This window comes from Schistocerca serialis, chromosome 3 (genome assembly GCF_023864345.2).
Source record: "Schistocerca serialis cubense isolate TAMUIC-IGC-003099 chromosome 3, iqSchSeri2.2, whole genome shotgun sequence".
Classification (NCBI taxonomy): domain Eukaryota; kingdom Metazoa; phylum Arthropoda; class Insecta; order Orthoptera; family Acrididae; genus Schistocerca; species Schistocerca serialis.
Genome location: NC_064640.1, coordinates 13,253,328 through 13,281,318, shown reverse-complemented (window position 1 = coordinate 13,281,318; position 27,991 = coordinate 13,253,328). Strand labels below are relative to the sequence as shown.

Below are 27,991 nucleotides of genomic sequence, written 5' to 3'. Positions count from 1 at the left end.
AGTGACACACTGTTACCATTTAGTGAACAACTCAATACGTCCCATAAATTTATGATACGATCCAATAAAGGTCAATTGGAAATTTCACTTCTTAAGAATGTTATTGAATTCGAATAGCATTGATAAATTGGTTACGTGTGGACCTATTTCTATGCGGTTTATGCACTTAAACAGGAATCTAGTATGAATAACATTAATTTTATTGTTTTCTTTTTAAATTTCATTTTTTGTATATTGAATCTGTTAAAAATTTTGTTACTTTATGCAGTTACATTTGAAATCCTTGACATTGATATTGTTAGTTAAAAACTAATGGCTCGCTTGTGGTTGTCGGGAAGTCAGTTACGTGTTGTACTAAGAGTTGTATGTATTACATTGTTGCTGCGCATATTTGCTCGAAGTATTGTACTTGGAGTAGTGAAGCGAAAGTACACAAGAATTAAATTTAAACCCCAGCGAATTTTCATTGATAGCTGTACAGCTGATAAAACGAACACAACAACATTTTGTTCCATGTGAGAATAAGCCATACTCCCCAGAAACTGTGCTAAGACCAAGAAGAAGCCATAATTCATGTCTCCAAAGAACACAGGTTAATCTAATTACGTACAATATTCACACAGATCAAAAGTGAAGTTCTATCTACTATCTCTTTGATTCAGCTTTTAAAGCGCTGAAAAACATGGAGAAAAACCAGTTCACTGTGGAAAAAGTGAGTTTTGCAAGCAACGTTTTAGTATTCAGTTTTTTATTTGTTCAAATAGAGATGAAGGCTAGAACAGTCATTTTCGTTTACAGTTTCCGTAAACCATCGTTGCGCAAGATGTAATCGACATCGAGCTGTAGTTGACTGCCTTTAAAACAACTCAAAATATATGCTATGGCGAAACCCCTTACATTATCTCCATCAATCTTACTGATAGTCAAAGTTGTTGGATGCTAAAATGTCTTTCGCTCGAATCAGCTTCTTTATTTGTACGCGACATGTAGACAGAAGATTTTCAGTCTCTGCAGAAGCGTGCGTGAAAACACCTGAAATACAGAAACCTCTGACGTTCATGTTCTACGATCGGCCATTTTTTTAATATTGTTACACGGAAAGGCTTCAAAATTTAATTTAAAAATGAAATTTATTTATTAATTTCGTATCAAGAGTGAAGTAATTATTAGGAGGAGAATCTGAAATACACAAAGTTTGGAGAACAGATCGAATCTGTTCGAAATTCCTAGCAGCAATGCTAAAGTTTCGCCACGATTCTAAAGATTTCTGATAGACGATTCTATGCTTTACTTAGCTTTAAGTGGTTGGTGACACTGCAAGGCGTCATAAAAATATCTTTTCTGACAAGATTTATTTTTGAAACAAAATTGCCCCATTCATTACTAGAATCAAAATCATTTTCTTCAACAAGTGGTAGCTGTGTAGTTCCCAATGAAACACAGGGATTGGACAAAAATATGGAGACACGGAGATGCATGCTTGCACATGAAAGCAGATGCTAGCCAAGTCTATATGTTACGCCGTTGTTTTTGAAAACGAGCGGCTTCTGCGCAATGTCCTCAGTACGTTGCAAGCGTCAGTGGTGGTCAGCACAGTGTTTTGTGTCAGAGAAAGTGAATTCTAAAGTGGCGAAATCGTTGGTGCTTGTCTAACCGAGGGAACCGAAGGGTTTCATGTTTCAAGAGGTACCGTATCGATGGTTTATACCGCATACAGGGAAATCGGGTCAACGTCATCCTCAAAGTCACAACGCGGAAGAGACTGTGTGTTCACTAATAGGGACGGACGGTCATTGAAGAGGACTGTGGCGAATAATACGAGGACGACAGGTTCAAAAGTCACTGTTGAACTCAATGTAGCGATCGCGCACTCATCAATTATGCAAATGCTCGTAACATCAAGAAATGGTGCCGAAGCTATAAAACCTGAAATATGAAGCAATGATGAAAGTTATTTGGTCTGATGAGTCTTTTCTCACACTTTTCCCAACTGCTGGCCGAGTTCACATCCCAGGAGCAAAACATGGCAGGGATTCCGTAATAGTTTGAACAGCCATGTAGTGGTATTCCATGGACCCCACGGTTACTGTGCAAGATCACAGGATTATGTGAGCATTTTGGCTGATGACGTCCAGTGCTTGTTCCCCAGTGGTGAGTCTGTGACAGAGCACAGCTGGCATCACCCAGGACTGGTTTTGTGTCCATCTTCGCACCCCCTCTAGCCGCCACGCTCACCAGTACAATTTTACTGTCGCCAACTTACATTTCGCGGAAAGACCACAAAGATAAAATAAGAGAGATTAGGGCTCATACAGAGGCATATAGGCAGTCATTTTTCCCTCGTTCTGTTTGGGAGTGGAGCAGGGAGAGAAGATGCTAGTTGTGGTACAAGGTACCCTCCGCCACGCACCGTATGGTGGATTGCGGAGTATGTATGTAGATGTAGATGTAGACCAGATCTCAATATTATTCAACCTTTGTTGTCTAGTTCGGTGAGAGCGGTGCGCTATTGCTATCCACCTATATCACGATTACCTCAACTTACCACTATTTTGCAGGAAGAATGGCATAAGATTCACTTGAAAACAATACGGGACTCTTATTTATTCATTCCGAGATGAGTGGATGCTGTTTTGAATGCCAACGGGTTTCTTACACCATGTAGGCACGGTGTGTATTGTGTTTTTGGTGTTTTCATTTTTTTATCCAATACCTGTACATCCAGTATACTAAGCATGTAATAGAAATGCCAAGCTACTTCTATTTCTGCTGCCTTCGTGACGACGAAAGAAAGAACAACGTGCCATTTTAAAAGTGTGATGTAATGACCATTTCACTGAAAAACACTTTGGTAAGGTTATGGACGGAGCATGTAAACTTTTATATTCGTGTTATTAACGATCGGAAATAGTACAGAGTTAAATCCATCGATTCATTTACGAAACAACTGAAGTCATGAAGAAAAATCATATTTACTTCGATTACATTAAGACGTGGAGCGGTTTATATACGTATTCGAAGATCGGAGATTTGCGCTTCCAAGAGAGAGCTCTGTAAATGCTGGTGATTGGATATTCCGTACCAGTGCTGTATATTTTTGTTGCTACAACACTGACTTTCACGTCTTCTGACCTGTAAAATAACTTCGGTATTTCGTCATTTAGACACTCGTAGTCACTGAACAAACTGCGTGTGATTCCTAATATTTACATCCACGAAACATTTCTTCGATTATGTATAATTAAATAATTTGTAGAGTATTTCGGTATCTGCCCTCATTGCTTCAATTTAGAGTTGAGCTCTCCTAGAGAACGTAGTAGTTGACGGTATGCTCCTCTTCCACGAGCAGTGTACCTTAGTCCGCTGGAGCAGCGAAGCGGTCTTAGTGGAAAAACGCAGCTCATTCCCATTTTCAAGAAAGATCGCCGAACAGACGCACAAAACTATGGAGCTAAGTCTCTGACGTCGCTACGCTGTACAAATTTCTAGCGTGTTTTGTGCTCGCAAAGCATGACATTTCTGGAGATCGAAAGTCTCCTCTGTGGGAATCAACGTGGGTTCTGGAAACAACCATCATGTATGACCTAGCCCGCTATGTTCCTCCACGAGCCCCAGAAAGCAATAGGTATCGGCGCCCGGGCTGATGCCACGATCCTGGACTTCCGGAAGACGTTCGATACAGTCCCACTGTTCCACCTAGTGAACAAAATACGAACTTACGGAATATTAGACCAGCTGCGTGACAGAACTGAAGAGTTTCTGGCAAACAGAACACAGCTTCTCATTCTCAATGGACAGAAATCTCCAGACGTAAATGCAACTTCGGGTGTACCCCTGGGGAGTGGTACTGGACCATTACTTAGCCGACAAAAATGATGATGCACCTAGAAGAAATGGTTGGTAGTTAGTGGAACTTGGTACAGACACACACCATCGGCGGTTATGAAGTTATCTGTGACAGGTAGAACGGTCACCAGAGTGCATTGTGTGTAGTGTTGTTACCAGGCATGGTGGGATATATAAGAGATGTGAACAAAGTCAAATGTTGAACGATCACTGTGAAGGAAACGAGATGCATGTACTCGTTTGAGACAGCGTTATCAGCACCTGACAGAATTTCAAAGGGAAATATAGGAGCCTCTATTTGGCCGGCTGGTCGAATCGTGCAGTATCCACATTCGGATCCGACAGTGGCGCGATGTTGTACTCGGCGGGAACGTAGGGGTGGGCCTACTAGGAAGGAAAGCGCCAACCCCTTCACATCGGCGACTGCCATCTGTGAACCCCCTACAACATTCTCGGTCACCCCGCACCGTTGGTCAGACACTAGCAGGAGCAAACCTAGGAAATTACCGTCCCATGCGTAGCCTGTCGTTAACACCGTACGGAATAATTTTCTGGCGTACCTCATCACTTAGAAATGAAGTATTGATTGCGCAAAAGCGAGCACTCAGAATGATATGTAGTGTTCAGCTAAGGACGTCATGTAGGTACCTCTTCAACGAGCTAGGCATTTTAACTGTGCCGTCGCAATACATATTTTCGCTAATGAAATTCCTCATAAATAATCCATCACAATTCGAGAAGATCAGTGATGTACATATCTACAACGCTAAGGGAAAATAGCCTACAAGCCACTGTTAAAGCTGTCAGTGGCCCAGAGAGATGTTCAATATGCAGCAATAAAATTTTTTGATCATTTGTCTAGTAACGTAACATGTCTGACAGGTAGCGAAACAAGTTTGAAATCCAATTTCAAATCATTTCTCCTGGACAGCTCCTTCTATTCCGTTGACGAAACACTACTTAAAACCTGGTAGCCAGTTAAAAGAAAATAAAATAAACTTTTTGAAGTGTAGTTGCACGAGTAGGAATAAAATAATAATTGGTTCATTAATATTAACACTAATCGCGTATAAAAATCCTGTAAACTGATTCATTTCACATCATTTCTACAAAAAAAATCGTTCAAATGATCTATAGACCACGTGACTAATTACTAACTAGCCCCACAACAGAAAAAGGTCGCATTTGGAGAGGTGCCGTGACTGTGATGCTGATGAATAGCGGTTCTGCAGTATCTCGGACGACCATCGTCGGCGCGTCTGGAAGAGAGGTCTCAGTCTTCCAATGTTTTGGAGAGGCATAGCAGTGTTACTACTGGTGTCACGGACTTGACGTCACGGCTGGTAGAGCTCTGACACCACTACGGCACGTCACGGATAACATGCGTCCTCGTTTCTTACCTCTCGTGCAACGGTACTGTGGTGTTATTTTCAACAGGACAATGTTCATCTATAGAAGGCACTGTCTGCGTGATGTTGAGGTATTCCCGTGGCCACGAAGATCCCCAGATGTGTCCCTCACAGAAGAGTTGTGGAACGTCGATATGAAGGGTATCGGGGACACGATACAGTGTGTTTATGACACACTCCCCACGAGGTTCAACGTCATAGTGATATGTGGACTCGTACTGCCAAGTTCTTCGTAAATTTGCCTCAATATTGTAATCGCTGATATAACATCACATACCTTCTAAACGTGTGAACTTTCAGCTCTTCGCGTTCCGGGTGCTTCACTTTTTTGGCAAGTAGTGTAGATAAATAGATCTTGTGGATAAGTCGGAAGTTCCATGGGGCTTGCCGCGGAAGATGCTGTTTTATACAGAGATGACGCGACGCTACTAAATTGTAGTGAAATGTAGGAAGACGTGCAGTGGATCGACGCTCCTTGACAGTTGACCCTCAACATAAACAAATATAAGTTACTGTGAAACTTAGGCAGAAGGACCCGTTACAGTATGACTACACGACTGGAGATTGAACACTGGTAGCAGTCACATTCCTAAAATACCTAGCGGCATGCGTACGGAGCGATTTAAAGTGCAATGATTGCGTAAAACTAATCGTAGATAAGGCAGATGCCCCACTGAGATACATTGGAAGAATTCTCAGGGAGTGTAGTACACCATTAAAAGGAGATAACTTAGAAAACCGTCGTTTACTAATATCAGAAATTTGCTCGTCAGTTTGGGATCTGTACCAGGCAGGATTGATAGAGTAAGTAGAGAGGGTCCTAGGAAGAGCGGCGTTAGTCCTTACAGGTTTATTTAGTAAGCGCGAAAGTCTGACTGAAATGCTCAGCCACCTTCAGTGGCAGCCGCTGCAAGGCAGGCCTTCTGCATCACGGTGTGGCTTATAAGGGGAGGCCGCCAATTGTGAAATTCAGATTCGATTCTTCGATTCATACTGCGCATAATAAAAACTCATGGCCAGAGGTGTAATGTGGCAAAGCACCAAGATGCACTTCTCAGCCGTTGTCGAGAAAATCGACAGTTAAAAGAAACCGTTTGGGTGAAATACTCTCTTTGTCGTGGAAAAATAATACTTGAAATAAAACAAAATATCACAAATAATATTCAAGTGGATACAATTTATTGAAAAGTTCGGTATACACTCGCACATAATTAACAATTAGTGACAAGAAGTAGCTGGAGTATCGCACCAACCAGAGTGATAGAAACATGGAAAGCAGAAAACAGCACGACATCCAGCACATCTGATAAACGATGCGTTTTTACAATAACAATTGTTTTTTAAATTATCTGTTGGGAAACACACCTGGTTGACATTCTGAAAAATTGTTCTATCGTTCGTCAGGTTTGATGGATACCACGCGTATCGTATAATATCGGCAAAAATCGGAGAAGACAATTGGTGGTGGACGATGGATTGGATTTTTATACAATTGTCTCTGGAGTTGATGTCACGGTTTCGCTCGATTAAAAATTCTATTGTAATTCGAACGTTTGACTTACACTATACGTATTCGTTTCGGAGTATCGTTTCTACGTCTTCCGTTAACTATACGTGGTAAACATTATGAAGACGATTAATAACATTTGTGAAATACAACTTTGTTTGCGGAAAACATAATGATGTTCGAAGTCGCCAGTTTTTCCACAACAAACGACTTTCAACAACTTATTATATGCATAATTGTTGCAACTACTTGCCGGGAATAATATATATATATATATTTGAACTACAAAAAAACAAATACTAAAAAAAAAAAGTTCCATGGCGCGAGATTCGATCCAGCGACCTTCGGATTACGAACCCGAGCGCTTGCCGCTGCGCCACGACGCTGTAGAAAATCAATAATCGTAGAGAGTATTTCACCGCAACGGTTTCTTTTAACTCGATTTTCTCGACAACGGCTGAGAAGTGCATCTTGGTGCTTTGCCACATTACACCTCTGGCCATGAGCTTTTATTATGCGCAGTATGGATCGAATCTGAATTTCACAATTGGCGGTCTCCCCCTGTTAGTGTAAAAGTTCCGAGAGCGTACGTTCCTAGAGGAGTTAGCAAACGCATTACTTCCTCCTACGTACATCTCGCGAGGAGATCAGGAAGGCGAAATGAGAGAAATTCAAGCTCACACTCAAACTCTCCTGCAATCGTTCTTCTTGCGACCCATTGGTGACTGGAACACGAGATGGGGACGGCGACAGTGGTGCAGAAAGTACCCCCCGCTACACACTCCATTCGGCAGCTTGTGGAGTATAAATATAGATATAAAAATAGAGCTCTTTTGCGCGGTTCTCACTGACTTGTCTGTCCATTCTGAAAATTTAGTAGCCTTACACAAAATAGCCACGGTACACTTAATAGGCAAATTCAGTTCAATCTGGTAATCAAGAATCTCAGCGGAGAGACAACGTAGGTTTTTGGTTGCCCTCTCCTAGAACTTTCTATTTTACTCAAGTCCGCGTTATACATTCGGATCAAATTTAAGAGGATCCAAAACGGTCGATTTAGTAGAAGATATCCGATTCAGAGCATTATTAAGTTGAAAATTTTAAGAAGTGAGGGTCAGGAGGAAGTTAAATCATTAAGGACATGTACTGAGACACGAAAGTTCCTCGTAAATTTTTCTGAAGATGAAATACTGGGATGAAACGTGAAGCAAGACTAGAAGATGATTGTTTAAAAGTGTGAATATTATGTTGAGACGGAAGGGCGAGAAGGGGAAGAGTACGGTTGTTCTACAGTTTGTAGTAATCAGTCTGCAAGGAAACGAATTTGATCTGTATTCACAATGTCGTGAAAATTATTGTTCCTCAAATCTTAGTACCTAATCGTAAGAGTGTTGTCGATCAATAGAAATTTCTGATACCATTTGAAGACGATTGTTCGTTCACGTTCTAAGCCGCCCTTCCACTTTCGACAAATTTTTTTCTAAATCTGGTAGAAATACCTCAATAATCTTCAACTTCCTACCACATGAAAAGAGAATTGTGGTGTCGAAAGAGTTTCGCTCTTTTAATATTCTAAATGATATGTACACGAGAAGGAATATCGAGAAATACTTCGAAATTTCCTAGGAGTTAGCATTTCGTTTTACATAATACACTATTCTATAGTATTGAATCCATAGAGATAAGCTACCATTTTATTACTCTTTCGGGGAATAACCCGAGACGAGCAGCTAAAGAAAATCTAATGTAAAGGATGCAAAGCATTTCTTCCTCGTTGGCAACACGGTGGCAGTTATTAGTCGTATAAGGTACGAACCTCCACGAAAAAGAGAGAAAAATAACGCTTAATGCGTAACAAATGCGCTGAGACAATTCCAGATAAATGCGAGATGTGACATCGTATTAATAATTACATTATTATGTTTGTGAGTATGCGGCTAGAGACGGAAGCGGCCGCTATCTAGATGACGATCAAGCCATCTCAGCGTGGCATTGTTTTTGTGCGCTCCCAGAAAGCCATCCCGGGCAGCCCGCTTCACAATTAATCAAACACCTACGGGTGTTTTTGTGAGACGCTATTTGGCGCGGTCGACGTGTCTACTTGACAAATTACCCTTGCTGGAGATTGATGTGCTAGGAAGTTATACTCTCATATCATGTCTCGCGACTGAAATATTCCTTGTCATTGCACAATATTAACAGGATCTAACATCACTCGGATTTCTGGTCTACGTTCTTTCTAGATATTACACTGTTATTTACGTTCAGATACAAAAAGCTTTCCGCTAGGGAAATCATTTTCTTTCCGTAAGTAAACTACGTACGGACGGACGACTAGCAATGTGGGATATAGGAGAACGCGGCATTTACCAAAATTATGCAGTATCGCGTATTGCTGCTAGCTCATCTGCAGACAATTGACAATAACGAAAATCATTAAGAATCTATGCGAAGCAAAGTATGTTGGGACACTCCTCAGTACAACACAAATGAGCTATGACAGTTGGAAATCAAAACCCAAAAAAGAAAAGAGCTGCTCCATTTCCGATAATCCTGATGACTATTACGCCCAAAGCATCTTTTTCTAACGAGATTACAGACGAGGATTTAAATTTGTGAACCTTGTGCCGACATTGTAACTGTACGCTACACAGTAATACAACGCATCGATTGAAATGATAATTTTAAAATTTATGAACATAGAAAATCATACCTCTTAAAACGCACATATGTGCAAGAAACATTTAAAACCACTAACAAAATGAATATCTAAAGTTAGGAAAAACACTCATCTTGAAAGTGGTAGAAGCAATGTCTTAATTCCAAAATGCCATGTAAAGGGGACAACATTTTTCTTCCGTATTACGTATATATTATTATTCCTGCAAGTAACAGTTACTATTTTACTTATTGTCGTACAAAGACTCTTCACGTAAACAATTTAGCAGAAATGTGTTTCTCAGACCTGAAATACTACTATGTAAACTGTCGTTATCTTCTGGAAACAATAAAACGACGAGACATAGGTAATTTTTTGAAAATTCTCTATGCTTTTATGTAAGTAACACCAAGCTCAATAACATTATTTTTTTCTAAATCAGTTTTCGTTAGATTAAGTTCAAAAATGGTTCAAATGGCTCTGAGCACTATGGGACTCAACTGCTGAGGTCATTAGTCCCCTAGAACTTAGAACTAGTTAAACCTAACTAACCTAAGGACATCACAAACATCCATGCCCGAGGCAGGATTCGAACCTGCGACCGTAGCGGTCTCGCGGTTCCAGACTGCAGCGCCTTTAACCGCACGGCCACTTCGGCCGGCCTTAGATTAAGTGTTTTAATGTTTTTAGAATAGTATATTAACTGCAAATACAGGAAGTTCCGGATTATTCGTGCATAGTTCGGCAGTTTGCGAAAAAAAAAAACGAAACATGAAGTACTGGATTATAGTATTACGTAATGAAAACATCTGCGAGTGGTTAAATGGCAATGCCTACGAATCGGGACGTGAGCCGCTAGGTGATGCGGGCGTAGTGAACGAAGTGTGTTCGGTAGAGGAAGAGACCGAAGACAAGGCGATGGATTAACCCATTGCTGAGCACACCGAAACACGGAAGTTCATTTATCTGTTATTGGAGTGTTCTGGAGAAAATTCCTTTGAGTATACCGATATTTTGACTCTCTGGAAAATGAAGACCGTAGTGAGGAGAAAAGAGAATGCAGAACGGAAACAGAAAAAAACTGGACAATTGTTTCGCAAAAGTTAAGCGAAAGCAAGTCGTACGAAGTACAATGTGTTGTATGTGTAATTTTGTAAACAAGTTTGTAGTTTCCGATGAACAATGCGTGAATAAAGCAATGTACTTTCAAACGTGTAATGTAGAATGTTTTGTAAGCACAGTTAATTGCAGCTTCGGGGAAAAAGCAGGGTCATTTTGTGTTACCCGTATCCTCCGATTATCCGAGTAGTCTCGGGGCCGCATTTAGCCGGATAATCAGTGTACCAGTAAAGTACGACTGTTACGATTAGAATGTGTGAAGTACTCTGCTGTTTCTTGGGGAAATGTATTTCATGATGATTCATCAAAGGTTTACGCGTGACAAACACCAACGACCAGTAAGTACGACTATTGAGATTAGAATGTCTGAAGTATTCTGCTGTTTCATGCGGAAATGTGTTCTTTGGTGATTCATCAGGGTTTTACAAATGACAAACATCAAATATACAGAAGATTTAGCCATAGGAATTTTACTCAGAATATTACGTCATTTCGCACTCATCGATGGGCTTTTCTAACTAATGTGTATACTTGCCATTTCCTGTTCAACATTATTAGCTCTCACATAGATTAGATTAGATTAGATTAGCTTTTCGTTTCATAGATTCGTGCTGAGGAGATCCTCATGGATGTGGAACATGTCATTTTTTTAAAGCTGAAATAGCAATACTAATGGTATGAATATATACAATACATCATTTGTTTCTATTAAAAAATTCGGCAGTGGCGTAGAAGGAGTTGGCCACTAGTAAGTCTCTCAGGCTACTTTTAAAGTGATCTTTATTTGTAACTAAATTTTTTATGTTTGCTGGCAAATTATTGAAGATGAGTGTTCCTGAGTAGTGGAGCCCTTTTTGAACTAAGGTAAGTGCTTTTAAGTCCTTGTGCAGATCATTTTTGTTCCTGGCATTGTATGTATGAACTGAGCTGTTTGTTGGAAAAAGAGATATATTATTTAGGACAAATTTCATTAAGGAGTAAATATACTGAGAGGCAGTAGCTAGTATACCCAGTTCTTTGAAGAGGTTTCTACAGGACGTCTGTGAATTTACCCCACAAATAATACGTATTACACGGTTTTGGACTCTGAAAACTTTTGTTGACTTGAAGAGTTACCCCAAAATATTATAACATATGACATTATGGAATGAAAGTAGGCAAAGTATGCAAGCTTTTTCATTTTTATGTCGCCTATGTCAGCTAACACTCGAATTGCAAATACAGAAATGTTAAGGCGTTTCTGCAGTTCTGTGATGTGCTACTCCCAACTAAATTTAATATCAAGTTGTAAGCCCAGGAATTTAAGACTGTCAACCTCTTCTACCTGCTCTTCTTCATACTTTATGCATATGCTGGATGGAAACCTCTTACAGGTTCTAAATTGCATATAGTAAGTCTTTTCGAAGTTTAATGTCAGTGAGTTGGCTTTAAACCATTTATTAATATCCATGAAAATATCATTAGCAGATCTTTCTAGAACTACGGTCAACGTACTATTTATTGCAATACTTGTGTCATCTGAAAACAAAACGAACTCTGCTTCTGGCAGTGTAACTGATGAGAGATCATTAATTTACACAAGAAAAAGCAATGGCCCTAAGATGGATCCTTGTGGGACACCACATGTAATTTCTTCCCATTCTGACAATGTCTCTTGCACTGACACCTTTTGTTTCTTGTCAGCGAGGTATGACTTGAACCATTTTGCAGCACTGCCTGCGACACCATAGAATTCTAATTTATTTAAAAGGATGTTGTGGTTCACACAATCAAATGCCTTTGACAAATCACAGAAAATACCTGGTGCTTGTAATTTGTTATTTAATGAATTAAGTACATTTTCACTGTAGGTGTAAATAGCCTTCTCGATATCAGAACCCTTCAGAAATCCAAACTGTGTTCTTGATAATATGTTATTTGTGGCCAGGTGGTTGAGAAGCTGCCTGTACATTACTTTTTCTAAAATTTTTGAAAATGCTGGCAAAAGTGAAATCGGTCTGTAGTTTGATGGTATCTCTTTATCCCCTTTCTTGAATAGAGGCTTAACATCTGCATATTTTAGCCAGTCAGGAAATGTCCCAGTTATAATTGACTGGTTAGACAAGTAACTTAGAATAGTACTAAACTCACTAGAACATGCCTTAATAAACTTTGTTCATATTTCATCATAACCATTAGAATGCTTTGTTTTTAAAGATTTTATTATGAATTTATTTCTTTTGGTGAAGTGAGTGATATATTCATGTACCTGAAGCTATTTGTAAAGGCTAGTTTAAGATATTCAAGGGCCTTATTTACTGATCCTGACAATCCCATTTTATCAGTAACGGATATAAAGTACTTGTTAAACAGATTTGCCACACTATGCCCATCGATTACTTATGTGTCATCTACCGTTAATGCTATTTGCTCCTGTTCCTTTCTGGTTCTACCAGTCTCCTCTTTCACTATATCCCATATTGTTTTTATTTTGTTCCCTGACATTGCTATCTTCTTCTGGTAGTGCATTTGTTTAGATGCCTGAATTACTTTTTTAAAAATATTTTACAGTATTCCTTGTATTTAGCTAAATCATCAGCATTGGAGCTACTCTTGGTCGCCAGATACATTTTCCTTTTTGTCTTACAGGAAATCTTTATTCCTTGTGTAATCCATGGTTTAATTATAGACTTATGTTTAATTTGAGTAACTTTTAGAGGAAAAAAGTTTTCAAACATGGTACTGACATTGCTCATGAATGTGTTATGTTGTTCATTCATGTCATGAGCACTATAAACATCTTTCCAGTTCATATCTTTCTGCAGTTTTCTAAAACACTCAGTTTTTGGTTGACTGACTACTCTCTTGTACTCAGATTTAGCAGTCTTGATAATCTGCTTAGAATTTACATCGAAAACAAGGAGCTGCATGTCATGATCTGATAGTTCATTTATTACAGGTTTTATGATATGATTTTGTTCATTTGATTTGTCTATAAAAATGTCATCAATGGCTGTCCTTCTACATCTACATCTACATCCATACTCCGCAAGCCACCTGACGGTGTGTGGCGGAGGATACCCTGAGTACCTCTATCGGTTCTCCCTTCTATTCCAGTCTCGTATTGTTCGTGGAAAGAAAGATTGTCGGTATGCTTCTGTGTGGGCTCTAATCTCTCTGATTTTATCCTCTTGGTCTCTTCGCGAGATATACGTAGGAGGGAGCAATATACTGCTTGACTCTTCGGTGAAGGTATGTTCTCGAAACTTTAACAAAAGCCCGTACCGAGCTACTGAGCGTCTCTCCTGCAGAGTCTTCCACTGGAGTTTATCTATCATCTCCGTAACGCTTTCGCGATTACTAAATGATCCTGTAACGAAGCGCGCTGCTCTCCGCTGGATCTTCTCTATCTCTTCTATCAACCCTATCTGGTACGGATCCCACACTGCTGAACAGTATTCAAGCAGTGGGCGAGCAAGCGTACTGTAACCTACTTCCTTTGTTTTCGGATTGCATTTCCTTAGGATTCTTCCAATGAATCTCAGTCTGGCATCTGCTTTACCGACGATCAACTTTATATGATCATTCCACTGCTTCCAGTTGCTGACCTGCTATATTGTAGCTAAATGATAAGGGATCTCTGTTTCTATGTATTCGCAGCACATTACACTTGTCTACATTGAGATTGAATTGCCAATCCATGCACCATGCGTCAATTCGCTGCAGATCCTCCTGCATTTCAGTACAATTTTCCATTGTTACAACCTCTCGATACATCACAGCATCATCTGCAAAAAGCCTCAGTGAACTTCCGATGTCATCCTTGAGGATTTAGTGATCCTAGTTGGAAAGTTTACAGTGTGAATTAGATTGAAAGACAACATTACTAACTGCAGTAAATGTTTACTGGAATATTGCATTAGAAAATCTATATTAAAGTCACCAGCAATCAAATTTTCTTTGTTTCTTCCTGTTAAATAACCCAAAAGAGCTTCTAGATGATTTATGAATAGATTATAATTTCCTGCAGGTGCTCGGTAAATAGTTACTATTATATAGGATCTGTTATGGAACTCTACTTCTGTTGCACATGCTTCTAGATGCTGCTCTAAACAGAATTTATTAATGTCAATGTTCTTGAATTTATGGCAGTTTTTAATAAATGTGGCAACCCCTCCTCCATCCATATCTACTCTGCAGAAGTAGGAAGCTGGCTTAAATCCTGAAATGTCTAACATATCTATACCAGTGGTCACTTGATGTTCAGAGAGGCAGATTATGTCAATTTGCTTAGATGAATTCATTTCATCAGTACAAATGAGTAGTTCATCAACTTTACTTCTGAGTCCCGGAATCTTCTTAATGACCAGAATAAACAGGAACTAAACGGAAATTAGTATTTAATAGTAAATGTTGTTGATCTCTATTGATATTGATTCTAGCCACCTTATTTGCCTTCACAGATTAAGAGGCTCGAAAATATTTCTTTACTTAATAACACACTTGTTAGACTAACCTGTGTTTTAAATACGACTATGGCGTTTTAAAGATAAAATATTACTAAAAATGGATTTCCTACAGAATACTTTGAGGTTTTTTTTCTATCTGGCATGAGTTGTATTAATTGGTTTGAAGATATTGTGTTAATGGCTATCATCTCTTTTCAAATATCTCTAAGCTTTTGCATAGCAACAGTGGCGGTCCGACGCTAATGATGTACAGTTGCCAGAGTTTCTGCAACTCACTCCGAATGAATCATGTTTTAGCCCTAGCTGCAACACACCAGACAGTTCCTCATTTTTGTGTCTACGTATTGCATAAATGGCTGTGCTCTGCAAACCATTGTATGTTGTGTGGGGTCCAATTTCATCCCTCGTTGTTACGTTCACCTATGCTGCGTGCGAACAGCGGTTGTTGATACCTACCGTACAAGCCTCAGTTTTGATCTCTAAGAGAGATCTGTGTGAGCGAAAACAATACTTGTCTTGTCTCGCTTTAGAGGAGCAGGTGTTCTCCCCGTGATGTCAATGTGTCCGACGAGCTCCGTGAGAATCTGTGTGACGCTCTCACGCCGACCAAATAAACCCGTAGAGCATTCCACAATCTTCTCTGCATCGCCCGCTGATCCAATGTCGTACGCGTTCCAGTTTGAAGAGTTAGTAGGAGGGAAGATTTGTAAGGAACTTCCACCGTTGGCGAATTACACTTTCTTGCGATCAGGGGTCTGAATACTACAATGCTAATTGCTTCATTCGGTGGATTTATTACATCGCCTGAATTCATATGACGATAAAGCGTATCTTTTTTTCTTTTAAAGACGTAAACGTAATTACTTTTTATTAATGAATTGTTACGTGTACTTCAGACAGCGTATCGAAAATCTACACAGTGCCCAAAGAAAATGAGATGTACACTTCTATACGTTACCAATCCGAAGCCATAGTTGATATGCTGTCGTACTGAAGCGCCACAGAATCTCAGTGAAACATATATTTTGATTGAATGAGTAAAATTTCTTTTTGTTTAACCTGCTTTAGGTCGATAGGAATCCACCTTTGTTGACTAATCGTTCACGATCTTCGTGAATAGTACAACCACAACGATATTTCCTGATGGCAATATTGCGTATCAAAAAATACAATAAATCGAAATTAATTCTTTATTGTCGGCAAAATTTTCAGTTGATTACTGTGTATACGTGCTCATGTGTCAGCTGAAGTTTTAATTTATGGTACCTTTTTTCCTTTCTTCTCAGCTGTCTGGTTTTAAAAGCTTACCTTTTCCATTTGCTAGGCGAATGAGCTGTCTTCTGCGTAGTTTTCAGAAATCACTTTCTTCGTAGTGCATACACCGAGGGTCACATATTGCGAATATTAACCCTAGCAGTACCAACGTATTTTTCATAATGCACATGAAAGGGATTGGGGGGGGGGAGGGTCACTTTATGCTCAGCCTGAAAAAATTTTAAAGAAGAAACAAATTTCTTTAATTGTTGTTCACTTACATTAAAAACGTACTTTTTAAAAGCACACTGATGCTTAAGTCTGGTCCAGATCCTAGAAGTATCTTTTAACCTCTGAGCAATATCAACGTACTGTCAATAACGTGTACTGCCACTGGGGAGAGGGTTCCTTATGCCCACTCTAAAAAAATTAAAAAAGCGCAGATTTCATTAATTGTTGCTGACTTTAACTCAAAACTTCTTTTTTAAGGAGATATTCATGTGTAAGTAAAGTCCTGAATGAGAAAATATTGAATATGACGCCCATTGCAGAAAGTGACGTCTGCTACCAAGACTTAAATTTTTTATTTAAGTTTAACTAAAAAATTTAAAATATTTATGGAATCTGGCAGAAGAATTCATTAAAACAATAAAAAAAGTTTTTGAAAATCTTAAAATATATGGTAACTAGTTAGACTACAATATTTTCTAAAGGTGGGCACTAAGTACCGGGTGATCAAAAAGTCAGTATAAATTTGAAAACTGAGTAAATCACGGAAAATGTAGATAGAGAGGTAAAAATTGACACACATGCTTGGAATGACATGGGGTTTTATTAGAACCAAAAAAATACAAAAGTTCAAAAAAATGTCCGACAGATGGCGCTTCATCTGATCAGAATAACAATAATTAGCATAACAAAGTAAGACAAAGCAAAGATGATGTTCTTCACAGGACATGCTCAATATGTCCACCATCATTCCTCAACAATAGCTGTAGTCGAGAAATAATGTGAACAGCACTGTAAAGCATGTCCGGGGTTATTGTGAGGCATTGGCGTCGGATGTTATCTTTCAGCATCCCTAGAGATGTCGCTCGATCACGATACACTTGCGACTTCAGGTAACCCCAAAGCCAATAATCGCACGGACTGAGGTCTGGGGACCTGGGAGGCCAAGCATGGCGAAAGTGGCGTCTGAGCACACGATCATCACCAAACGACACGAGCAAGAGACCTTTCACGCGTCTAGCAATATGGGGTGGAGCGCCATCCTGCGTAAACATCGTACGTTCCAGCAGGTGTTTATCAGCCAGGCTGGGGATGATGCGATTCTGTAACATATCGGTGTACCTCTCACCCGTCACGGTAGCAGTTACAAAATCAGAATCACGCATTTCCTCGAAGAGAAAAGGCCCGATAACGGTAGATGCGGTAAATCCAACCCATATCGTGACTTTCTCGTCGTGCAATGGTGTTTCCACGACAGTTCTAGGATTTTCGGTAGCCCAAATTCTGCAGTTGTGGACGCTGACAGACCCTCGTAGTGGGAAATGAGCTTCGTCGGTCCACAACACGTTACTCAAACAATCGTCATCTTCCGCCATCTTCTGAAACACCCACACCGCAAATGCCCTCCACTTCACTAAATCGCCAGGTAACAGTTCATGATGCCAATTGATTTTGTACGGATAGCATCGGAGGGTACGCCTAAGTGGCAACCAAACAGTAGTGTATGGAATGCCGGTGCGACGTGCGACTGCACGAGCGCTGACTTCCCTGTGCATAGACGAACCCGCTACAGTCTCCATTTCTTCCTGAACTGTCTCAGTAGCGTTACGCCTTGTGCTCGGACGGCCACTACGGCGTCTATCGTCTAAACAACCCGTGGCTTCGAACTTCTAAATCATTCTCGCCACAGCTGCATTTGTCAACGGACCTTTACTCGTTCAAATCCCCTTCCTATGGCGATAGGATCGTAACGTTGAATTAGCACATTCCCCATTCTGATAATACAGCTTCACTAAAAGCGCCTTTTGAGGTAACGTCAACATGCTGCGACTGCTGGCGCATCTGATTCTATCATTACAGCTCCTTTTATACACGAGTGTCATGCGCAGTCACTGACGTTTTGCTGTCCAGCGCCATCTGCCGGACATTTTGTGAACTTTGGTTTTTTTTTTTGTTCTAATAAAACCCCGTGTCATTCCAAGCATGTGTGTCAATTTTTACCTCTCTATCTACATTATTCCGTGGTTTATTAAGTTTTCAAATTAATGCTGACTTTTTTATCACCCGGTATCTTTCTGTCCCCTTCCTTGGTATTGCAATATTAATTTAGAAAATAAATTATGAAAGGGTTCAGAAAATAAACACATAGTATGTTTCAATTGTACATGGAGAGCTTTTACTTCACCATTATCGCATTATTATAATCTCTGACGTAAGTTTACAATAAATGACAATAGTTTTAAATATCTCATAATTACATCCCTAGTTCCAGTTTTGTATGCTTCATTTTAAGCAATCAAAATTGTCACGTGGTATACAATCTATGAACGAGTGAAGAAAATTCTGGATAAATTATAAAATACTCTAACAGTTCAATTTAGCGTTCATTTACATATAATGCTCACTGCATACTTAACTATTCAAGGTGTATGTTTTTGTAAAGTACAATTTGCAGTAAAGGAATTCATATTCTCGGATTTATTTATACTCAATAATAGAGTTATAGACACAAGTTGATATAAGCCAAGCTATACAAATGTAACAGAATAGATAGATGTTTGTCAGACCACACGTTCGCAGAAAGGAAAAAGAAGTGTATCGAATATATTACATCCTCAGAAAAGAAAAATAAGCTATAACAAAACAACAATAAAACTATTGACGGTGAAACCGACACGTTTCGTATGCAGCGTCTTGCTTTTGCTTCTGAAGTAGAAAATTATTACGTGTGCAGATTCTGAGTCACAGTGAAACTAAAGCATTTTTAATACTTCTTTATCTACAAAAGACTTTTTACGTTAATTTCTGAAGTATTAGTACAAACTTTGGCAAACCATACAGTATTTAGAGCCCAATACTTTCTTTTGCGATTATCCATGCCTCTATTTTGTTGTACGCACGCTGTACAGAGAGTATCAAACCCATTGTGATTTAATTACAAACTAACAGAAATTATCTAAATATTGCGGAAAGATATGCGCCAGTATTTCAAAGACTGGATTTAATGTTACAGCAAGAATCGCTGTTTCCTTAATTTCCAAGCACATAGCAATACCTATAAGCTATATAGCTATTATCTATAATTCTTATTTACACATGCAGTCCAACCACTCATTGCAAGATTTGATCAGTACAATGATTCGTTTCATGATTGATTAGACAAACTGATGATGGAACGTTTCATACACAGACACACGTATCCGACACACGCCCAGTTAACAAGCTCCTCCCCTGAATCGGCATATTCTACCGAAAAAGATAGCTGCAGCTACCAACTGACACAGTATGCCTATTGCACATAGAACTGGGGTTTTCTGCCCATATTTTCTGTTTTACTTCCGACATGTTCTACCAAACATGACTGAAAACCGAATAATGCGTTCGTGATTCTCGACAATGCACAAATTGAACAGAAAATTCTACTCTACACTTAAAAATTAGATAGTTTGTTAGTACTTTTTCTTTATTGTTATAGATTTAGCATTGACGATATCGTCTCACTGAGCTCAAGGGGTAGTTTTCCTGCGCCGTTTGGAAGGTGGAAGGAGACTGTCCGAGCAGTCTCCAGTCTTCCGAGTAAAGAACGAAGTTAGTGTGACGAAATCCAACCGGACAAACAGATGTACGATTCGTGTGAGAGAAGTGCCATTTGACAATTCGGAATCGAGCAGCATCCTCGTCACCGTACCAGTGAAATTTTAAAGATAGAATTTGACTAGTTCATCGGTCTCGTAAAAGACGTCGTTTACACACAGCATTAATGATAATGATGAGCTCTTTTTGTTTCAGAATAGCTTTGTACGTAATATTTGCCACGGATGAACTCTGATATCGATGCTTCAGATTTTCTACAAAAGTCGTATACGAAAAGAAGGAATTTACATTTATGCCCACGGTTTCCTGTCTCGCCTCGAGTTTCATTTGGTGAGCCGATTTAGGGAACCGATGTCAGAATTGTCGGGCTAAACTGAAACAGAAAGCTAGATCGCAGTTCCGTACACGTGTCGCGGACGGAGCAATAACTGAGTTCTGTTGTGCTCGACAGACTATTACGTAGCACTGCTTCCGTCAACGCGAAGAGCCTGTGTGATTCGGTATGGAAATGGTGTTCTAGGAATTACAGGCGTCAGACCGTTCCGGAAGATACCCGCGTCGGCATCGTCGCAGAGGTAATGCGCTGAATTCAGACACGCGGAAAAGAAAATCTACCTTCACAGTGCGCGTACATCACAGAAAGCACGTCCCTCAGCTCGCGGTTTCTAACTCAGAATAAGCGAGATACGAAACTTTAGGTGTTCTCCACTGTGCTGTGCTTCGTACCCACCGGAGGCAAAAGCCCGACAGCGAGTTAGCAGTACGAGCTCTTCCGTCGGGGTATCGACAGTGGTCGGTCTCAAACAACTGGCAGAAGTAAGGACGAAAATTGGTCTTCGGACGAGTAGAACGGTGACTGCGAGGAATAGAGGCGTAAAAACCTGTAGAAGTGACGAGTTTGTTGAAATGTGCAACGGAATCTCGAGCTCGTGTCCACCCGTACGCGAACGGAACCGCGGTCGACAGGCGGAATGGCCGCTTTCGCGCGGGCAGGTGTGGCGGCTGCTCCCGCCGCATCTACCGGGCGGGAAAGGAAAGCCGAGCGGCGGCCCAGAGGGAGGTGGCGGTGCGGCGGCGGCGGCGGCGGCGGTGGCGGCGGCGGCGGGGGCGGCGGGGGCCGCGCGATCACGCGAGCGGCAGCCGCGGGGGCGGCGGGGGCGGCGGCGAGAAGGGCCGGTGCAGCGGCGGCGGCGGCGGCGGCGAGTGCGTGCCCAGTGAGATGCTCGAGTCGGACGACGTGGAGGCGGCGGCCGGGCTGTCGGCGCGCGCGGGGGCGGACGAGCGGCGGGCCGCTCCGTGCGCGGGGACGTGGCCGCCGCCGTGCGCGTGCGCGTGCGCGTGCGCGTGCGCAGACGACAGCTGCGCCGCCAGCTGCTGCTGCTGCATTCTGCAACACGCCGACACACTACACTGCATTACACTAATACCACAACAATGGATTGTAAATTTAATACGGGATAACGAGTTATATGGAAGGAAACAGACAGGAATTCGACAAAAAATCTATACGAACATTTCGCTCGTTTAGCAACTCGCAGATTTCGTATACTTTTAGGAAATACATTTAACCTGCACATAAAATATTTATTCTTCGACCGGTGTTCGGGAACTAGCCCGTCACTCGGCGGCAACCTAGAAATGTAAATATAATTAAACCCGATGCGTTCTTCTACACTGGCGGACAGAGAAATGACAACACCGAGAAGGAGTTGTGTGACATACACGAAAGATGGTAGGCGTGTTCCTGCAACTGGAAGATGAGATCCATTCAAATTTCGCGCTAGTCGCATAGTAGTGGCGGTAGTTGCGCTATTATGAGAATGCAAATCAGTTTTGCTTTAAATCCGAGCTGTAACGGTCGCGAGCGTTAGTTACCTTTGAAATCGGACGTGGTGAGTTGATGTTTGTCAAGAATGACTTGAAGGCGACAAAGGCGCCGTTATCGACACTTGACTGAGTTTGAACGTGATCGTGGGTACGAGAAGCTGGATGTTCCTTCTCCGATATTGCTTGGCAGAAATGTAGCCACTGTACAGGTTGCTGGCAGCGGTGGTTGCGAGAATGTACGGTCGCGAGAAGATCGGGCCCGGGCAGCCACCTGGCACTAGCGAGAGGAAGGACCACTGCGTTCCTCATATCGTCCTGTATCTGCAGCAGCAATTGACATCGCAGTGACAGTCCAAATTGTTACAAATCTGTTACTTCGAGGAGGTAGACGCCCTGTAGCGTTCATTCCACTGACCCAAAAACCACCGCCATTTACGACTTCAGTGGCGTCAAGCGAAATCTCATTGGAGAACAGAGTGAAGGTCTGTTGTGTTTTCTTGGTTCCGTCTGAGTGCCAGTGATGACTGTGTGTTGATTAGGAGGAGGCCAGCTGGGCGTCTGCAACCGTCCTATCTGCGTGATACACGCATTGGATCTACAACTGCAGTTATCGTCTGGAGTGCGACATCAGGAGCACTCTCGTCGTCATCCCGTGCACACTGACTACAAATTTGTACGTCAATCTGGTGATTCGAGCTGTGCTGCTGCCATTCACGAACAACCTTCCAGGATGTGTTTTCCAACAAAATAACGCTCGCCCACATACCGCTTTTGTAACCCAACATGCTCTACAGAGTATCGACATGTTGCCTTGGCCTGTTTGATCAGCAGATCTGTCTCCAATCGAGTACATATGGGACACCATCCACAACCAGCATTAACCGTCCCTGTACTGACCGACCAAGTGCAACCATAAACTGACACCCGCCACTTGTACAGCACAATGGATGCACGTTTGCATGCTTGCATTCAACATTCTGGCTGTTAAACCGGTTGCTAATGTAACAGCATTTCACATTTCCAATGGCTTATTTCGCGCTTACATTAACCTGTGATCTTGCAGTGCTAATCGCTTATATATGCTACCTAGACAAATGTTTTTCGGGAATTTCACTACTCTACATCACTTATTTTTGGATACTGCGATTTTTTCAGTCACTGTATTTCCAATTTTGTTCTCAGACAGACGCATGTCAGGAAAGTCCCTTTAGCGTGGTTAGCAATGACATAAAATTTTCTGATGTATGGCACTCCACAGATTTTATATACTTCATAAACTACATTTTTAATCAAGTAAATTCCTTTAAGCTGTGTATAAAATACTCATTTCGTATTTACATTAATTATGTAACGGTCTACAGCATTACGTGGTTCATTGCGGTGAATCTCCGTAGCTCTGATAATTTAATGAAAATGACTCCGTTATTGACACTTGGAAAAGTCGTTGATTGGGGGGAAAACCACTCATGCCTCGCCCTTGCTCAAACGACATTCAGAACTAAGTGAGGTGGTACAAAGAAGAGGTCTTTCCATAAACGACGGAATTTAAGTGCTGAAAATCATACCGGTCACCTGAAAGAAGGACGAGTTACAATTCCCAACGTGACAGATGTTAAGAACAAAAATTAATATAATATTCTCAATATTTCATCACTTCTACAGTCGCGGAATGCTAAACTCTGTCCCTCGTTCCTCCCTGGATGACGACCCGAGTGGCTATCGCATGCTAGAATGTACAATTCTAACATCTAACAATTAAGTATTTCTATTACCGTCCAATCAGCATTATTTTTTAGTATTAGTTGTATATTGTTGCTGAGAAGTCCTGTAAGGTACAGTGAAACTGCAACATTTGGAGTATCAGTTGTAGGACCGAAATAAACTAATATGGTTCGGTAAATACCAGTATATGTAGTGGCATTATCCGTATTATAATTTCGTCAAATGTCTTTTCAGAATAAACGGAACATGCTAGATTTTAATGCACCTTTCTTTTTGTCACTAACGTAAAAATCGGACACAGAAGATCAATTACCCGAACACAAATTTTCATAATGGCTAATATGCAGCCGTTACGGCCCTGTAGTCACCCACTATGTATACGTACTCTAGAGATGTTTCGCTGCACGTTGCTAATTGGCGCTGGCGTCGGTGCACGGACGAAAGTGGATCATTTATCGTCTGAAAGAAATTAAGCGGGTAGTGATATGTTTTCGAAACGTGAACGGGCCGCGTAAAACAAGATCCGCGATAGCGGCGTGACACTTGTTTCCCAGCCAGTGTGCATTAACACAGGGACGTGTGGTGTGAAGAGTGTCGACTTCACACGTGTCACGTGACGTGCTTAACTAAGGGAGAGGAACAGGACAGAATGCAGCGGGAGCAATACAACGACAACGTTAAGTGCTAACCCCGAGACGATACTCGCTGTCGGGAGAGAGATCAGCCTGACAGTGCAACGCAGACCTGCGACCAGCTTCCCCGCTGCCTCCGAATGCAAACGCAACGGACGCGGCCTGTTACAAGTTTCTGTGGGTGGTAGAGGGGACGTAGTAGATAAACTTTTCATGAGGAACACACTCCCAGCCGGCCGTGGTGGCCAAGCGGATCTAGGCACTACAGTCCGGAACCGCGCGACCGCTACGGCGCAGGTTCGAATCCTGCCTCGGGCATGGATGTGTGTGATGTCCTTAGGTTAGTTAGGTTTCAGTAGTTCTAAGTTCTAGGGGACTGATGACCTCAGATGTTAAGTCCCATAGTGCGCAGAGCCATTTGAACAAGCCCACTCCCAGATATGTACCGTTTGGATGCAAAAGAAGTTTGAAGGTCGAATCACTTTCCATTCTAGCGCTTCACGGTACGGATACAAACTGAGAATGGAGCCGGCGTCAGTCGCTGTTGTAATTATGACATCACATACTAGTTTCGTCTGCGTACAAGAACGGCTGCGGAAAACTGGTATAGCAACTAGCAGCGTTGCTGTGGTGGTTCACGATCGCGGCTCATTCTCCACTTTGGCTTTGACGCCCTTCGTCACGCACAAGAGAACCTGGCGAGTACTCGAAACATGAGCATGACAAGGGTTCCTGTAAGGCACATACGTACATCTCAATGTCTCTTCTGGCTGAGTACCAAGAAGCGGAATATTTGAACGCGAACCGATCTTCAATTTTATTTTACTTCCAAATGGTACAGTTTCGGACATCGGTTCCTTGTGAAAACTTTGTCTGCTTAGTCCTTTCTACAACTCATACAATCCTGTAACAAGTATTGTAAATCACGCAGTATATTATTATTTTGCTGATGTATGAGGTCCGTATCTGCCACAAGATAGTCGCGCGAGGTAGCCGTGCGGTTTAAGGCGCCTTGTCACGGTCCATGCGGCTCCCCCCGTCGGAGGTTCGAGTCCTCCCTCGGGCATGGGGGTGCGTGTTGTCTTTAGCGCAAGTTAGTTTAAGTTAAATTAAGTAGTGTGTAAGCTTAGGCACCGATGACCTTAGCGGTTTGGTCCCATAAGACCTTACCACAAATTTCCAAAATTTGCAATGAGATAAAAATTACGTAATGATGTTGTGGCTTGTGACGTTATTCGTGCGCAAACCGAGATATAACAGAACACTGAGAATATTTATTTTGCTTGTTTTTCATTTTGGGAAAGTAGTTTGTGGTGACAGACTGATCTGTAGCGCCGCCCGAGGCGTAAGTTAGACTGGAAAGTGTGTTTCTTTGTGACTTGGCGAAGCCGCCTAAAAGTGGATAAGATGGTTCAAATGGCTCTAAGCACTATCTGACTTAACATCTGAGATCATCAGTCCCCTAGACTTACAACTACTTAAACCTAACTAACCTAAGGACATCACACACATCCATGCCCTAGGCAGGATTGCAACCTACGACCGTAGCAGCAGCGCGGTTCCGGACTGAATTGCCTAGAACCGCTAGGCCACAGCGGCCGGAAAAAGTGGATAAGACATCTCAGTTACGGTGATATACTGATCCGTGGCGTTTTCCGAAGTCTATGTTGAGCTGAATGATGATGATGATGATTATGATTAGTGTTTTAGCCGCCTTGAAACGTGACAGTTCGGTTGGGAGACGGCGTAGCTAACGAGTGTGATGTTATGAGAACAGCTGTAACTACTTTTATGTTGCGTATATCAGGCATACCAGATTCTGATCAGTGGTTTGTATCCCTCAGTCGTATCGTGCCGACCGTGCTTCCAGCGGCAGCTCACTCACTGACGGAGGGACGGGAAAGTAAAACAGAAGGTTTTTGGATGCAGTGAGCTCGGTGTTGACGTCTCTAATAGCAGCGGCGCGGCTCGCTGGCCGGATTTGTACATCGCTTTGTTACACATGTGCGCTTCTTTTGTTGTCAGTGGAGGGAACGCGATTTTGGGCCCGCGCGGGACGGTCCGTCCCGGGCAAACAGGGGCAGGTAGCGTTCCCACGCGATACTTTTCCAGGCCATTGTTTCGTGCTGATAGGGGCCTGCTCTGCCACTGTGTACACAGGCCGCTCTCCAACCCCGACCACTTCTGGCTCTGGAATCGCCGAACAATGCAGCTTTCTTCCACTCCGTCATCAGTCGGAGACTGCTACGTTACTGAAAATTCGAAGCAAGCCAATAACGCTGTATCAGTTACACAGAACGTGATACCCACCAAAGACAGTGGAAAGACAAAAAGTACTCTGACGTTAATGGCTGAAAATAATAATTTTACTTCGAGGGTAAGTAACCGATACTCTACTGTCCTAGCCTGCCGCGGTACCCCAGCGGTTCTAGGCGCTTCAGTCCGGAACTGCGCGACTGCTATGGTCGCAGGTTCGGATCGTGCCTCGGGCATGGATATGTGTGATGTCCTTAGGTTAGTTAGGTTTAAGTACCTCTAAGTTCTAGGGGATTGATGACTTCAGATGTTAAGTCCCATAGTGCTCACAGCCATTTGAACCATTTGAACTGTCCTAAGGAAATACAAGAAATGGTAAGTGTTCAGACAGACAACATTTAACGGAAAAACTTCAGCCTAAAATTAATAAACGCCTTATTTCAGCTACATTTATAGTGCACAGCCATATGTGATTGAAAATTAAAAAATAGTATTCCTTGCAAATAGCCATTCGTTGACGTCATACGGAATTTCTCTCTGTACACTCAGTTTACGGGAATAGTATTTTTAGAATAGAAAATGGTTTTGGAACAATAATTTCTGGTGCTAGTTCTAGAAGATGCTGCAGAGACATAGAACAGGGTGGCGCAGTGGTGAGACACTGGAGTCATATTGGGGAGGACAGCGTTTCTTCCAGTCACGACCCGTCCTTCAGATTTACGTTTTCCGTGATTTCCCCATATCGCTTCAGGCCACTTCCGGGACTTTTTCCTTTGAAAAGGCACGATGATGATGATGATTGATTTATGGGGTGCTCAACTGAGCGGTCATGAGCGCCGATACAAAGTCCCAATTTTGTCACAGTACAATCCATTCACTGTCACGAGTGACGATCATGACGACAACACAGATACCCAGTCCCCGGGCAGAGAAAATCCCCAATCCGGCCGGGAATCGAACCCGGGTCCCCGTGATGCAGAGGCAGGAACGCTAGCTACTAGACCACGAGCTGCGGACTGAAAGGGCACGGACGATTCCCTTCCCCATTCGGGCATGCACTCTTATCTCTAATGACCTCGTTATCGATGAAAAATTAAATCCTAATCTTAACTTCCTGCAGATAAGCGGACCCGCCAGTATGAAAGGAAGTGAGAGTAAGTATTTTCTCGATAGTAGAGAGGCAGTGACAGCAGAATGGGTCGATGAGGACAGTTCAGTGCCTTCGAACGTGGATTAGTCCTTGGACGGTACCTGAGTAGCAAATCCATTAGGGACACTTCTACGCTTCTAAAATTTTAATTTCTTTTTAATAAAACAGTCTCGAACGCTACAGATGTTTATTTTGTTTTGAAACCAGTTTCGGTCTATAATTCAGACTATGTTCAGGCTTTAGGCAATGCATTCAATATTAATACATATTCAGAGGAATTTCTATAAAAACAGATAGTAACACGTGACACGTAATGCAATAGTAATAAATGCTCAGAGGG

General features: G+C 41.8%; 1 protein-coding gene across 1 annotated transcript in view; it reads right to left on the bottom strand.

The window, feature by feature from the left end:
- Nucleotides 1–9,160: 9,160 nt before the first annotated feature.
- LOC126469644 (homeobox protein SIX6-like) overlaps nt 9,161–27,991 on the bottom strand; it is a gene marked incomplete at its 5' end in the record, with an annotated part of 185,666 nt that continues 166,835 nt past the window's right edge. The window contains 2 exons of the mRNA XM_050096768.1: nt 9,161–9,169; nt 21,334–21,451. Coding sequence (XP_049952725.1) covers nt 9,161–9,169; nt 21,334–21,451 — 127 coding nt within the window. The remainder of the gene's footprint in view (nt 9,170–21,333; nt 21,452–27,991) is intronic.